General features: G+C 38.3%; 1 protein-coding gene across 1 annotated transcript; it reads left to right on the forward strand.

Annotated features, from left to right (window-relative positions):
* Positions 1 to 6,300: 6,300 nt before the first annotated feature.
* LOC133464754 (ribonucleoside-diphosphate reductase subunit M2) lies at positions 6,301 to 13,922 on the forward strand. The gene is made up of 10 exons (XM_061746922.1): positions 6,301 to 6,511; positions 6,602 to 6,670; positions 7,633 to 7,776; positions 9,012 to 9,128; positions 9,403 to 9,536; positions 10,826 to 10,920; positions 11,233 to 11,366; positions 12,109 to 12,213; positions 12,290 to 12,403; positions 13,539 to 13,922. The coding sequence occupies exons 1-10, from the start codon at positions 6,422 to 6,424 to the stop codon at positions 13,689 to 13,691; spliced, it is 1,155 nt and encodes a 384-aa protein (XP_061602906.1). The 5' UTR covers positions 6,301 to 6,421; the 3' UTR covers positions 13,692 to 13,922.
* The last annotated feature ends 1,820 nt before the right edge of the window (positions 13,923 to 15,742 follow it).

The raw sequence follows: 15,742 nt of genomic DNA on the forward strand, positions 1-15,742 counted from the left end.
AAAAGTAGAAACTTACCCAATAAACTCACTATTTTTTTTGCTTTAATTTACTCAATTTAATTGTAGTCTTTATTTGGAGCCTGAACTTTTTTTTGGCTATTTAGTGAAGCTTGAAATGTATTACCCATTTAATAATTGGTGGTTTTAACATATAGGATGTTTGATTCAGCTGCTTTTTCATTATTTCAGTGGGTTTTACATCATGTTTGAGCTGGAACCTGCCAGATCTGGCAACCTCAGCCCTGTTATGTTTTCCTTTAGGCTCCATTATAGGAATTACATCAGATTCTGAGCTCATCATTATAGTTTGTAAGTGGTTAACAGGTAGATATTTTAGATTTCTTGTAAATCTGTCTTAAAAAGTAAGATACTGGACCTCTGGGGAGACAGACGGTGCAATGTCCCTTATTTTTAAATCCAAAACCTGACAGGTCTGTAAAAGTGAGCGCTTTGCTGCCGTTCATGGAGTCCGTTAAGAGTCTGGTTATAAACTTCACACGATGAATGAAACATCAGCTCGTCACCTCTGGACGTGATGCCGGTTATGTTTTATATTATTTATGTTTTCACCACTTTTCCTGAAAGAATGAAAGCTCTGCAGAACCTGCAAGCTCTGCAGGAACGAGGAACTGTAGAGGATTGAGTGGTCGGATCGTTTATTCCCGTTTATTCCTAGGGGGGAATAAACTTTTGCACATCACTGCAGCTCATCAGCAACGGCACCTTAAGTGCTAACGGGTTCAAGAGAAAGAAAACGCCAGCTAAAGTCCACTTTGGATGAGTTTCCTCAGAGACACTTACCAAAATAAAAGATTCAGCCTGTTTTTCTCACTTTTTATGGTCTGTCCTCCTGCCTGACAACAACACAGCTGCAGCAGGGCAGGAGTTAGGTGGGCTGTTAAAGGTATTGTGACATCATTTTTAACATGCTTTTAACACTATTAAAAGTCTTGGCCAACATCCCTCAAATGTGTCTAAAAGAGTGTAACAAGAAAAACTTCACTCTAGTACTCTTTTCCTGGCTTTTTATGACAGTGTTTTTTTGCGCAGTGAAAAATGCTTCCTTTCCCCCTTTCCTGTCAATCATTGCCCCGCTCCTCCTCCAAACCTCCTCCAACCAACCGCTACACACTTCTGCCGTCTTCACACACACGCGCGCACACCGACCACAAACACCCACACACAGCCCAGACAGGGCGACTAGACAGACCACAGCAAACAATCACAAAAATAAAGGCATGTAAATAAAGTGTCCCCTTATCTTAAGTCCAGTCAGTGGCCGCGGGTCTTCTTAGCAGTTTTCCTCCGGTGATGAGAACAGAAGAGGCTCTAACAGCTCCGTGTTAAGCCTGATTTATGGTTCCGCGTTAAATCGACGCAGAGCCTAAGCCGTAGGGTTCAGCGTATGGTGCGCGTCGCCGCGTAACCCTACGCCGTAGGCTCTGCGTCGGTGTAACGCGGAACCATAAATCAGCCTTTATGGTGCGCTGGAGAGGAGGCAGGGAGCTGGGTGGAGGGGGCGGTGATTTAGCGGGCCCTGACGTCACGGCCCGCCACCAAACCAGATGAGCCGTTTTTGCACAGTTATGCGGAAAATCCCAGAAAGCACACAATACACTGAATGTTAAAAGTTCGTTGTTTTTTGGGTGTAATTGATGTCAAGACACCCAACAAAACACAAAAAATCAAGAAAAATGTGTTTTTCATGTCACAATACCTTTAAACGTGAGAAAACCCTCCAACAAAAAGAAATAAAAAGTTGTCAGTAGCTTTAAGGAGGAACCTCCTGATTCTACAACCTAATTTGCATAAATCTTTGAAGTTTTCATTCAGTTCAGCTTCGTGTTCATAGTTCAGTCAAATGGATGATTGATAGATGGATACTTTATTAATCCCAAAGGAAATCTAGGTTATCCAGTAGCTGAAAAAAACACTTCACTTTTTAATAATGTTAAGAGAAGACATGATAAAAAAGATGTGCTTGTGGCGAGCTTGTTTTCCACTGCAGCTCAATAACACAGAGAAGTGGATGATGTTGAACTCACTATAAATGTTTCCATCCATCAGCTGAGATCAGATATGTACAGAAGAATATCAGGGCCATGCAGGAGAAAAAATACTTTGAGGGGAAGATTTTTTTTTTATTGTGCACTTCGATAAAAAAGTTGAAATGTTGAGATTAAGTCGAAATTTCGCCTTTTTTCTCGGCATTTTGACTTTTTTCTCAACATTTCAACTTTTTTAATCTTGACATTTCGACTTTTTTTCTCGAAGTGCATAAAGAAAAAGAAATCTTCCTCTAAAATATTTTTATTTTTCTCCTGTCTGGCCCTGATACTCTTCCATAGATATGTGTAGCGACTGAAAAGTCAGGAATAGTGAATGTTACTGATTTAAATCTGACTTAATTTGGAGATGAAACCTGAATTTTAGATATTAAAGTTGAAATTACATTATTTACCATTATAGTAATCAGATTACACCGTATATCAGCATCACTGAAATGAACCTGATGCTTAATCAATCACAACGATGTGCAAATATTATTCATATATTTACTCAAACAAGGCCGTTAGAAACACAAAACGTATTAAATACGGACAAATGCAGATGCAGCAAAACATTAAATCATATTCAAAATAAATAGTTTACAAAACTTTACATTAACAAGAGGAAGATGCTGATACCAGATTCTGTCACCATGGTAACGGACTCAGTTATCCGAGTCAGAGACATCAAGACAACTAAAAAGTGGTTTTGAGACCTATAAGCAGTTATAGAGTTGTAAAAAAGAATCAGGGGGGATGGTGCATTTTATCATATGGGGACAGATAATTTGTGCTGATTACAAATAATATAATATATTACAAATAATAGCAGTGACCAAAACAGCTGCAGAAATACTGCAGGAATGACATAGCAGCAGTTAAATGCAGCCTTCTGTAAGCTTTAAATATCCACTGGGCTTACATCAAATACATCAAAACACAACAATAAAAAACACTTTTCTGAACTTATCAATATGACTCTGTCCTTCACAGGATAAGTAAAATGGATCACTGCAAAAACTCACAATCTTAACAAGAATATTTGTCATTCCACCCTAATGAGTAGCAAAATGATTACTGTATTTTCTGGACTATAAGCCGCATCCGCTCTATTTAAAAAAAAAAAAAAAGATATTTAGCCACAGATATTTCTGTTGTTAGATTAGATATTTACTACATGTACAGAAGGATTCTGAACTGTAAATGATGTACATGTTTGTACCTAAATAGATCTTTCCTAACAGTGTCTTTTAACACGGCAGCAACTTTGCTGATTAAAACGAGACAGAACCAAGAGAAAATAACCGGTATTTATTTATCTGTTTATCTGTTTGAAATCTGCTTCTACTTCTATCTGCTAAAGAAGAAATAGCGTATTCTTCTTTGCATTTATTTTGTCTTAGTTTTGATTCTAATTCCGGTTAAAGCGCCCCGAGCGGTGGAAGAAAAATCCACAGATTAGCTGCACCTTTGTATAAGCTGCATGGTTGAAAACCTATGAAAAAAGTAGCGGCTTATAGTCCAGAAAATACGGTATGTGAGATTTTTAAGAGCGTCTTAAACATTAGTACGTACTCAATAGTATGTAGGCCTACTATCCATACTCATTCTGGAGAATTTTTTTTAGTGTGGATTGATGGACACTAGCTAAACAGAAACTTCCCACAATGCAATGCAGCGGTGTTTGGTTATACGTATATGCAATAAGTATAATATTAAGTATAATATTATATAATATTAATATCATAATATTCGTATTTAATAATATTATATAATCTCATCTTGTTTGGGCCGGAATAAACGGGAAAGAGCGGAGCGGTGCTGCTACCGCTGCTGTGACAGGTTACCATGGTAACACCTCCCCCACCCTACAGCAGGAAGTGCCGTGTGGCTCTGAATAGTACGTCCGAATTAATGCACACTACTGATATTTACTCAAAAGTGTGCCGAACTTAAGTATACTTTTTAGTACGACATTTCGGACGCACCGCCTGTCTGATTCTCTGCTGTGTTCCACAGGCTCGCCCCAGGGGTGTGTCCTGTCACGTCTACTGTTCATGCTTTACACCAATGATTGTAAGAGCATGTTCCAGTCAAGGTTTATAATAAAATGTGCTGATGACTCCGTGATTGTCAGCCTCTTGCAGGACCAGGAGGGTCATGGACCTGTCCTTGATTATTTTGTTAGATGGTGTGATAACTCTTACCTGCAGCTCAATGTGTCAAAAACAAAGGACATGATTCTTGATTTTTGGAAGAATCCGCCTGTCACAACTCAAACCTTTCTTAAAGGCACAGCAGTGGAAGTAGTCAGCTACTAGTACTAGTAGCACGCCCGCCGATAGGGGGGGACAAACGGGTCTGTTGTCCCGGGCCCAGGGTAGGGGGGGGGGGCCAGAACTGGAAAAATAAATAAATAAATAATTATTTTTTATTCTCATTAAATTATGGAATCATTTTTCAAAATGTTTCAAAATATGCCTATTTGTGGAAAAAATATGTAGTATTTGAGTTACATAAAAGCTTATTTGTTTTCTTCCTAATTGTCCTTGTGGTCAAGAACCCCCAACACTAAAATGGTTCGGCCGCTGATCAAAATTTGATGTTATCATTTAATTCAACCATTAGAATGGTCAAAATGTCCAGTCAGCACGAGTCTGGTGCTCAGAAAAGAAGAGAAAAGAGAAGAAGAGAAGAAGAAAATAGAGGACTCAGAGATTCTCTACACCAATATTTTAAAAAGGTGGTGACGGTGAAGCTGGAATTAATAAAGTCAGCGTAGAGCAAGGTCAGAAACAGTTACAACGTTTACCAACCTTGTAACTTAACCTAACTGCTAGCTCTAATGTTAACGTCCATTAGCTTGTATAAAAACCTGAAGAGCAGAGGGAGAGGAGAGGAAGAGGGAGAAGGAGAGATCCGGGCGCAGGGGGCCCATCTTAGATTATTTTGTCCGGGGCCCCGGCAGGACTGTCAGCTGACTGGATGAACCGAGGTGATGACCCATTAGTTACAATCAGGTGTGTTGATGCAGGGGGAACTAAAACTCATTTCATTCATTCATTCATTCATTCATTCATTCATTCATTCATTCATTCATTCATTCATTCATTCATTCATATATGTCTCTTATTCATGATACCTCCTAAAATTTTATATTTTCTTATATTGTATTTCCTCCACTAGCAGCTTGTATAAATGTGTTTTCTTGTTTATAAATTGTGTTCAATAAAACAAAAAGCACTATACGCTTCCGTAGATTCTCCCTAAAGCTGCTAGTAATTTTCCTACAGCAGTAATAAACCTTCCCGCCGCCAGGGAGCGATACGTGTCAGTCTAAACCTTGTGTCGTCATCACCTCAAACAGCCAATCAGCGCGCTCCTTCCCGGAAACAGCTGCTGAGTCGCCCCGTCTTTTTAGAGGGAAAATGTTTCTGTTTTGGTTTTCTTTGTTTCTTCAAAGCCTGAAACCCGATTAAATAAAAGCTACATCCTTCCCAGATGAAACAAACGCTAAGATTAAGAACTGAGACTTTTAATCCGGGGTTATTCTGTCGAAATAAAACCTTTAAAGACCCAGATGGTGTGTTATCTTGTTAATCATTTTTAGCTCCTTTTCAGGAAATAAAACCCTGTTAATGACACTTTTACTCCTCACACATAAACATATTAATGTGGTCTTTTAAAAAGTGTCAAATTAAATGATTTTTGAGTGAAGTTTCATTGTTGAAAACGTCTTTAAATGATGAGAAATTAGAGAAAAAGCGCGGCGGCGGGAAATAAATGTGTAAATAAACATTATAAAAGCGATTTTAGTCTAATTCTAGAAATATAATAGGATAAATGTCGATATAAATACATATATATGTGGAAATAGGGTCGTCTGAGCTGCTGAAACTAGAATAATTACATATAAAAGCGACTGAACGCTGTCAGTTCATCAAATAAATGAAAATATATTAGTTTTTTAAAGCGATTACTTTAATTTTATCTTGGTTTTTCACGTTTAGATTGTCGTTTTATTGTTTCTTATGTAAAAACGGGTGTGTCATTTGTTCAAATTCAAACTTTTGCGCGCTTATTTTTTAGTTTTATAACAAAAGTTATTCTGGTTTTGTAACTCCAACGCCGGGGGTCACGTGATCAGCAGGCGTCCTCTGATTGGCTGCGTCACTACGTCACTTTTAAAGGTCGGGCGCTGATTGGCTGGCGAGTTCCAGCGGGAAAGCTCAAATAAAAAGGGGGAACGAGCAGCAGAAGCCGCTTCATTCTCTTGTTTCTCTCCCTGTTGGTGTATCTGCGCTGCTACTTGTTTTACTCTTTAATTTATCGTTATTTTCTAATCTTTGTCAGTAAATCGAAGGAAAGTAAAGATGCTTTCTACACGCTCTACTCTGTCAACTATGAACCAGAAGAACCTCGACAGCCAGATGAACAAAATGTCGCTGGACAAAGAAAACACGGTAGGAGCAGAAAATATGTCGTTAATAATCGCTATTTGGTTTTATTTTGTGTTTGGAAATGTTTTATTGACGGTATTTGTTTGATTTCAGCCTCCCAGTCTGAACAGTACCCGCATCCTGGCGTCCAAAACGGCGCGGAAGATTTTCAGCGACGGCGCGGTGAGTAAAACGAGCGGACCCGGAGTTTAAAACGGGACTGAACTGGGGGTAAAAGCATATACATATATATATATATGTCTATGTATATATGTCTATGGGTAAAAGAGGCTGAACTGGGACTGAACGGGTTGATGTTAAAGCTCCTTGTGGCGCCAAACCGGCACAGGTGGCGCCAAGAAAGGGCGTGTGACGTCACTCGTCCCAGCTGTTCCCATGTCAGATGATTAACTGAAACACATTTAAGATAAATTGGCTTAAAAATCCCTGAATTTTTTTTTCTTGGCATACTATATATTGACAAAATCCCTACAAAAATGTTATATGTGTAATTTTGTGTTCGTTAAAGCTATTGCGTATTAATTTATGGTTTTAATGTAGAGAATATTTGATTTGGCTTCATTTTCTTATGAATTTTCAATTTCATTAACAACTTTTTTAAATTAATTTGGTTTCAACATAGAAAATGTTTGATTTGAGCTGGTTTTTCATTATTTCGGTGGGTTTTAAATCACGTTTGGGCTGAAACCTGTCAGATCTGGCAACCTCAACCTGTGAACAAGTGTCTTTTTGGTCTTAAATTTAGTTTGAAAATGGTAAGTCTTAAATTTACTATGGCAGAGAACACAATAAACTCAGATATTATATTTAATCTACTCAATTTAATTGTAGTCTTTGTTTGGAGCCTGAACTTTATTGGCTTTATTTGCTTATGACTTGAAATTTATTCTGCATTTTAATAATTTACTTGGTTTCAACATAGAGAATGTTTGATTTGAGCTGGGTTTTTTTTTATTATTTTGGTGGATTTTACATATTTTTTTGAGCTGAAACCTGTCAGATCTGGCAAGCGCTGGATTTCTAGAGAGGAGGCAAATATGGTTAAATGTAACTTTAGCGACAAATGGCTCAAATTGCAGGTTCATCAGACCTTCAGATGGACTAATTGATGATTTATTTTCCAGTCTCCGTCTCCAAAGAAGCCCAGCAGCTCGGAGGAGCCGCTGCTGAAGGAAAACCCTCGCCGCTTCGTCGTTTTCCCCATCCAGTACCACGACATCTGGCAGATGTACAAGAAGGCCGAGGCGTCTTTCTGGACGGCAGAGGAGGTAGGAGGAGTTTTTAATGTATTACAGAAAATGAAGAGCTTTATCACAACATTCTAATTTTCTGAGACAGTCCTGCAGAGGTAGTAGAGACTTTAAATATTTAGGTACCTTTTTATTGACAGCCCTCATCTTTAAATCTTGTAATGAACGGCTACATTTACTACGCAAGCTCAGCTCCTTTAGTGTGAGCAGCAGATTATGGAGACTTTAGAACAGGGATCAGCAACCCGCGGCTCTTTAGCGCCGCCCTAGTGGCTCCTGGAGCTTTTTCAAAAATGTTTGACCTTTTTTTCTTTTTTTCTTTCTTGATATTTTTACTTTTTCCTCGATATTTCTACTTTTTTCTCTGCATTTCGACTTTTTTCTCTGCATTTCGACTTTTTTCTCTGCATTTCGACTTTTTTCTCAACATTTCGACTTTTCTTGACATTTTGACTTTTTTCTCAAGATTGTACTTCAAAACTAATCTTGACATTTCGACTTTTTTCTCGAAATTTCAACTTTTTTTTTGACATTTACGCTTTTCTCGACATTTCAACTTTTTTCTCGAAGTGCATAATGAAAAAAAAAATCTTCCCCCAGTTCTAACTAATATAGAAACATCCAGCATGTGTTGCCTTCATTCTAAGGCTTTTTTCCTTTTTTTTTTTCTTTTTTCCTTTTTTTTTTCTTTTTTCCTTTTTTTTTTCTTTTTTCCCTTTTTTTTTCTTTTTTCCCTTTTTTTTTTCTTTCTTTCTCGACATTTTGACTTTTTTTCTCGACATTTTGACTTTTTTTCTCGACATTTTGACTTTTTTTCTCGACATTTTGACTTTTTTTCTCGACATTTTGACTTTTTTTTTCTCGACATTTCGACTTTTTTTCTCGACATTTCGACTTTTTTTTTTCGACATTTCGACTTTTTCTCTCTACATTTTCGACTTTTCTCGAAGTGCATAATGAAAAAAAAAAATCTCCCCCCAGTTCTAACTAATATAGAAACATGCAGCATGTGTTCCTTCATTCTAAGGCTGATACAAGACTTTTCATTTTTTTGCGGCTCCAGACATATTTGTTTTTTGTGTTTTTGGTCCAATATGGCTCTAAAACATTTTGGGTTGCCGATCCCTGCTTTATAAGAACCTCATAGAGGGAATCCTAACCTTTAAGTGTTTGTTGCTGTGTCATGTTACTGTTTTTGTATTATAAGACAAATCTCCACGTGTGGACTAATAAAGTAAGTAACGTGTGTGCAGGTGGATCTGTCCAAGGACCAGCTGCACTGGGAGTCTCTGAAGGACGAGGAGCGATACTTCATCTCCCACGTCCTGGCCTTCTTTGCTGCCAGTGACGGCATCGTCAACGAGAACCTGGTGAGTTTAGAGTCTTCCTGCTGGTTTACAAAGACCTGAATGGTTCTGGAAGTTATGGATAAGCCCTGAATGCAGGAATTGTGACAGAATTGTCAAATTGGTTTAATTCACTGCACGAATCAGCACAGATTTCTCTTGTAATACTGTATTTGACCCAGTCTTTGTATGTTTTGACCGTATAGAAATGTAATTCTTGCCATTTGTGTGAAATCAGACCTGGAAACAGACACTGACTGTACAAATGAATAGGTGTGTAACTCTCGTCCTCCTCCAGGTGGAGCGCTTCACCCAGGAGGTGCAGGTGACGGAGGCTCGCTGCTTCTACGGCTTCCAGATCGCCATGGAGAATATTCACTCTGAGATGTACAGCCTTCTGATCAACACCTACATCAAGGAGTCCAGCGAGAGGTGACACTTTAACTTTAACTTAAACTAGTACAGCCTTCTGATCAACACCTACATCAAGGAGTCCAGCGAGAGGTGACACTTTAACTTTAACTTAAACGAGAGGTAGAGATGCTTAGATCTGGTCAGATCTTTAATAAAAGTTTAGATCTGGAAATACAATGAAAGACTAGGATCAAAGGCTAAATACAGATAAGATTCCAACACCAAATTATATACAAAGGACAAGACGGTTGAATGTAAATTAATACCAATAAAAACATAATGTGCCAAAGTAAGTTTCATGTTGATAAATTCAGTGATTTACAGCCGATGTTCTTATGTTTTTCCACGAGCAGATCGTCCTCAGAGTTCAGGCTTTCTGGGGATGAATTTGCATTTATGTTTGTGAAACTTTGATAAAAAATGATAACCAAAAATAACATTCTTATAATAAAAATCAGCTATATACTTGCTGCAATAAAAGCTCTCCAGAATTCACAAATTTGGGATCAGACTGTATAGTTTATTTATTACAAGGAGAAATAAAATCAGTAAGATGAAACATAACTGGATGTTTACAGCACGGTACAATGTAAAGAATATATATATATATATATATATCTGTCTGTAGATATTTTACCTAGTGATGCACCGAAATGAAAATTTGTGGCCAAAACCAAAAATAATAATAAACACTTGGCCGAATACCAAACAATACCGAACATGGTTCTTTGCAGTTTTTCATTTATTTTGCCAATTTTTTTCACCACTGCATAAATCAAATAAATTTGATTTATGCTTTTCAAAGAAAAAAATCTTACAAAATTACAAGGTAGAAAATATTTATTGAACATAAAAATTGTTGTTTTGGTTCCACCTGCTGGTGAATGTTAGGTAAATTCTTATGGGGTTACTTTTTGGTTGGCCAACGATTTATGTTTGTGGTGCAGCCGTTACGGAGCAGCCAGTCTATTTCCTTATATTACAACGCTGTTATCAATTGTTGGGTTTTTCCCCACTTATTCCACCGAACACCGTTTTTTTTGCCGTTTTCGGCCGAACAATTTCGGTTACCGAACAATCTGTGCATCACTAATTTGACCCCAGCAATAAGGTGCTTGAAGATTTTCAAAGTGCTTGAATTTGACCTTAAAATGTTTAGGAACTCTGTATAAGTGAGTGTTTCCCTTTTTTTGCCTTTGGCAAAAAGAACAATTATTAACATCTATATCTTAAATATAGTTTTCAGGGTAGAATTATTGATCTGACTTTATTAGTTAAATGTTTGTAACGTCAGACTTTGTTCTCAGGGACTTCCTGTTCAACGCCATCGAGACTCTGCCCTGCGTGAAGAAGAAAGCTGACTGGGCTCTGAACTGGATCGGGAACCAGAACGCCACCTACGGTACTATTATTGATTACTGATCACTAACCAGAACGCCACCTACGGTACTGATTATTGATTACTGATCACTAACCAGAACGCCACCTACGGTACTGATTATTGATTACTGATCACTAACCAGAACGCCACCTACGGTACTGATTATTGATTACTGACCACTAACCAGAACGCCACCTACGGTACTGATTATTGATTACCAGGGCTGGTTATTGATTACCAGGGCTGGTTATTGATTACCAGGGCTGGTTATTGATTACCAGGGCTGGTTATTGATCATCAGGGCTGGTTATTGATCATTGATTCCTCCATCAGGAGAGCGGGTCGTAGCCTTCGCCGCCGTGGAGGGAATCTTCTTCTCCGGATCGTTTGCTTCCATCTTCTGGCTGAAGAAGAGAGGACTGATGCCGGGCCTGACCTTCAGCAACGAGCTCATCAGCAGGGACGAGGTGAGGCCTTAGAAACCCTTAAAGTCTTAAAGACCCTTAAAGTCTTAAAGACCCTTAAAGTCTTAAATATTCCTAAAATAAGGCCTTTTAAATGTCTTAATTTGTCTTAAATCTCAATGCAAGAGTCTTCATTTTTGAATCTTTAATTTTAGAGGCAATTTTATCTGTCATAAGTGTTCTTACACTTTGAAAAGGAAAAGTTTATTTGAGGAGAAATAAATCTTTTTACCAGTTGTTGGACGCCTCAACCGGGTTGCCAGGTTTAGTAGGTTTCAGTCCAATTTGGCGGGTTGATTTAAAATCTGGGCTGCTTTTCCTGGTTTTTACTAAATATTTAGGAGAAATTAACAGTTTCCATTATGGCAGAGAAAAGTAGAAACTTACACAATAAACTCACTCATACTTAATTTGCTTTAATCTACTCAATTTAATTGCAAACTTTGGAGCCTGAGCTTTTTTCGCCTTCATTTTCTTATGACTTTTCAATAATTTCAATTTCATAACTTTTTTTTAATTTATTTGGTTTCAACATGGAAAGCGTTTGATTCGGGCTAGTTTTTCATTATTTCGGTGGGTTTTACATCACGTTTGGGCTGAAACCTGTCATATCTGGCAACCTCAGTTTAGCTAACACGGTCAATTTAGAGACAAATGGCTGGAAAGTTTCAGGACATTTGTGTTAGTGTTTAACTTTAGTTCAACTGGTTCCAGTTCCAAGTGTTTAACTAACTGGTTTTTCCAGGGCCTCCACTGCGACTTCGCCTGCCTGATGTTCAAGCACCTTCAGACCAAACCGTCCTCGGAGACGGTGGTCCGGATCATCAGGGACGCCGTGGCCATCGAGCAGGTGAGAGGTCCTGGTGCTGGTTCTGGCCCGTCCAGATGTTCTGCTGGTTCTGGTTCTGATACCCGGTCTGTTGCAGGAGTTCCTGACGGAGGCTCTGCCGGTGAAGCTGATCGGGATGAACTGTGATCTGATGAAGACGTACATCGAGTTCGTGGCCGACCGGCTGCTGCTGGAGCTGGGCTTCTCCAAGGTACGGTTCTGGTTCTGGTGGGGTATCTAGAGGGTTCTAGGAGGTTCTGGTACCGGTGGTGATGAGATGCGCAGGGGTACTGACCTCAGCCAGTGATGGGGGCTGAGCGGCGCTGCAGGTTCTGATGGAGGACGTGTGGTTCCCCGTCAGAGACGCAGCACCGTGATACAGACGCCGGGCTGAACCGGACCAGAACACAACCAGAACTAAAAACCATCATTACTGGACTTTAGTTTACTATACTGAACCTCAGCCAAATGTCCTTGATGTTATCAGGCGGCTCGGTCAGTTCTGAAACAGGTCCGCAGATGTTCCTGAGAGGGGAGGGCTAGTGGGGGCAGAGTCACCTTGTTTACATTCCACCAGGGAGATTGTGACTGGAGCGATCGGCCAAACCGCCCTGTCAAGGCCAGATTATAGAATCAACAATTATTTTGAAAACCGGCAGAGTCAGTAATTTTCCGTCTGCCTTCAGTCTCTGGTTCATCAATGGCGACTCCAATCAGACGAATTTGTGATCAATTCCGGCCAAGCCGAGCTCCCAACTTCTCCAAGTTGTTATCAATCTTGTTAATGAGCTCAAAGACGCCGCCAGCCTGTGATTCTGTTCAAGAATCACATCCAGCTTACGGCTCTGCTCCCCCAGCGTTAAAGTCTGAGCGTTGATCGCCTTGCTTGACCCTTCAGCCACGTCCGGCAGCTCTGAAAGAGCCAGAACTGCTGTCGACGACTTACGCGTTTGTCGATAAATCAGGAATCCTCCAATCATGAGGATAATCAGGAGAAATCCTGCTATCATAAATCCAAATATTTCACTCTAACTGGAATTAGAATCAAAAGTAAGACAAAATAAATGCAAAGAAGAATACGCTACTTCTTCTTTAGCAGATAGAAGTAGAAGCAGATTTCAAATAGATAAATAAATACCGGGTACATAAATATCTGCGGCTAAATATCTTTTTATTTTTTTTTTAAATAGAGCAGATGCGGCTTATAGTCCAGAAAATTCAGTAGCAAATTTAGGCTCAGAAATACTTAAACACTGACTAATCTGCATTTGTCCCAAATATGTTTGAAACTCCTAACTGAATGTGTGACGTGTTGATCCTGACGTGTCCGTGTTTCTGTCCTGCAGGTTTTCCGGGCCGAGAACCCGTTTGACTTCATGGAGAACATTTCTCTGGAGGGGAAGACCAACTTCTTTGAGAAGCGGGTCGGGGAGTACCAGAGGATGGGGGTGATGTCGGGCCCCACGGACAACACCTTCAGGCTGGACGCTGATTTCTGAGACCTCTGTCTCCGGGGGGACCTTGAGTTTCCTCTCGGCTGCCTTGAACAGACTTTTCTAGCCCGGATAAACCAGACCAGCGTGACTTGGACCTGAACATCTTTTTGTACATAATGTTTGTAGAGCTGATTTTTATATATTAACTTTTGTATTTTTCATGATTTTAATATTTTTGTAAATACTTTTTTTCACTTTTCAGTCTTTGCCATTAAAGGCTTGTTGTGTAAATCACTCGAGTTTATTAAACTGATTTATGTCTTTAGGAACAGAAAAAACAGATGTTCCTTTAGGGAGTCTAACCTTTTATTATCAAAAGAGCCGTTTTGCACAAACTTCTACAAAAACTATTTTCGGGAGCCACAAGAAATAGCAGACTTTAAAAGTTAATCTTATTTATTTTAGCTGTTACAACCTCTAAATGTAACAAGTGCAGTGTACTTTGAAATAAATTAAACTGAACTGTAGGTCTATTTGTGTAAAAGTAAAATAAAAACTACCCCACCTTTTTAATATAATTAAAAAAATGTAGCTGCAGCTTTAAAAATAGTTTTTGTTTTTAATTAGATGGCACCAACTCAAACTCCAATAACTGTCCAACAAAATAAACTAAAATGAATTCTTCTACTTACTGAACTTTACTAGATATAAATAAATAAACCATTTTACTAAAGATGTTTAAACTAAGCATCCTAATTTAGCAAAAACTGGAATTTGAAAGACTGAACTGAAACAGCAGAACAATTCAAATGATTAAATCTCTAATTAGACCTTTTAATAATGTGGGTTTGGGGTATGAAAGGAAGATATGTTTTTAAGTGAGAAAACGGTATGTTTATTTCTTTGCTCTAACTCTTAACACGGTTAAAACTAGTGATGTTCAATACCAGTGATTTCTGATCCGATATTGAGTAAACTCAGGCTGGTATCGGTGATACTGATCCAATGCATTGTGGAAAAACAAAATCTGCAGAGTAAATGTAAAAAAAAATGGTGTATTTAGATTAAGAATATCAGTTATTTAGCTATTTATATTAAAGTCAGAAGTTTACTGAGGTAGCCGAGCTGTTAACAGAAAAAAGTTTGAAAGGTTTTTAGATCCAAGTAAAATCAATAAAATAGAATAAAAATAAGAACTGCTATAAAGATGATCAAATATATAAGTATACTGAGATACGGAGTGTTTTGAAAAATGTTCCCATCACTAGTTTGAAACATACACATATATACTGTATACACACACATACACACGTGTATACATATATAAGTATACTGAGGTAGCGGTTCTTTCAAAATAAAGCTGAGCTGTTACAACAAAAGGGTTGAAAAAGGTGTTTCATCTTAAAAAAGATCCATAATTAAACCATTAAAATAAGAGGATGATAAACAAGAACTACTATAAAAAATGAAAAGTAGTTCCTACCAGCAGCGTGTCATAAAGACAAAATCTGAATAGCTAAAATCAATTCTCAAACTAAAATATCGATACTTTTGATACTTCAGTCATTTATGGTAAAGTATATCATTAAACGCCTCCAGGGATCTACAGAACCGTATAAATGGTTCTGTATTTGGGCCGGGATCTTGAGCTTCAGCAGGAAAACAGAAGTTACACACTTGTCACGTTAGAACCACGTGATTTTGTGTAAAATTGTGATCTGTTTGGTGTTTGGTGAAACAACAGTTGAACCACAAGCTGGTTCTGGCCCTCAAAAGTCAATTTTCATCATTTAAGAGAAAACTAATCTCAAACATGACGGTCTCAGCAACTATTTCACCTTAAAAACCCACGAGGAAACATGTGACAAGTGTTTTTTCCTGAGAGATCATCTTTGTCTGCAAAACCTGGTGAGGTTTGGGAATAATTGGAAACTCGAGTCTGCAGGTCGACGGAGACCGGACATGACGTCACGTGTAAATGTTTAAGTTTATTTCAACTCTTTAAATAACCAATATAAAAATTAAGTAATTATAAAAAAAGTAATTTTGTACACCAAAACATTGAAAGTGTAAGGTTTTATCCTTCTATTATAATTCTTAAAAAAAAAAATAAT

Source organism: Cololabis saira, chromosome 18, assembly GCF_033807715.1.
Source record: "Cololabis saira isolate AMF1-May2022 chromosome 18, fColSai1.1, whole genome shotgun sequence".
NCBI classification, from domain to species: Eukaryota; Metazoa; Chordata; class Actinopteri; order Beloniformes; family Belonidae; genus Cololabis; species Cololabis saira.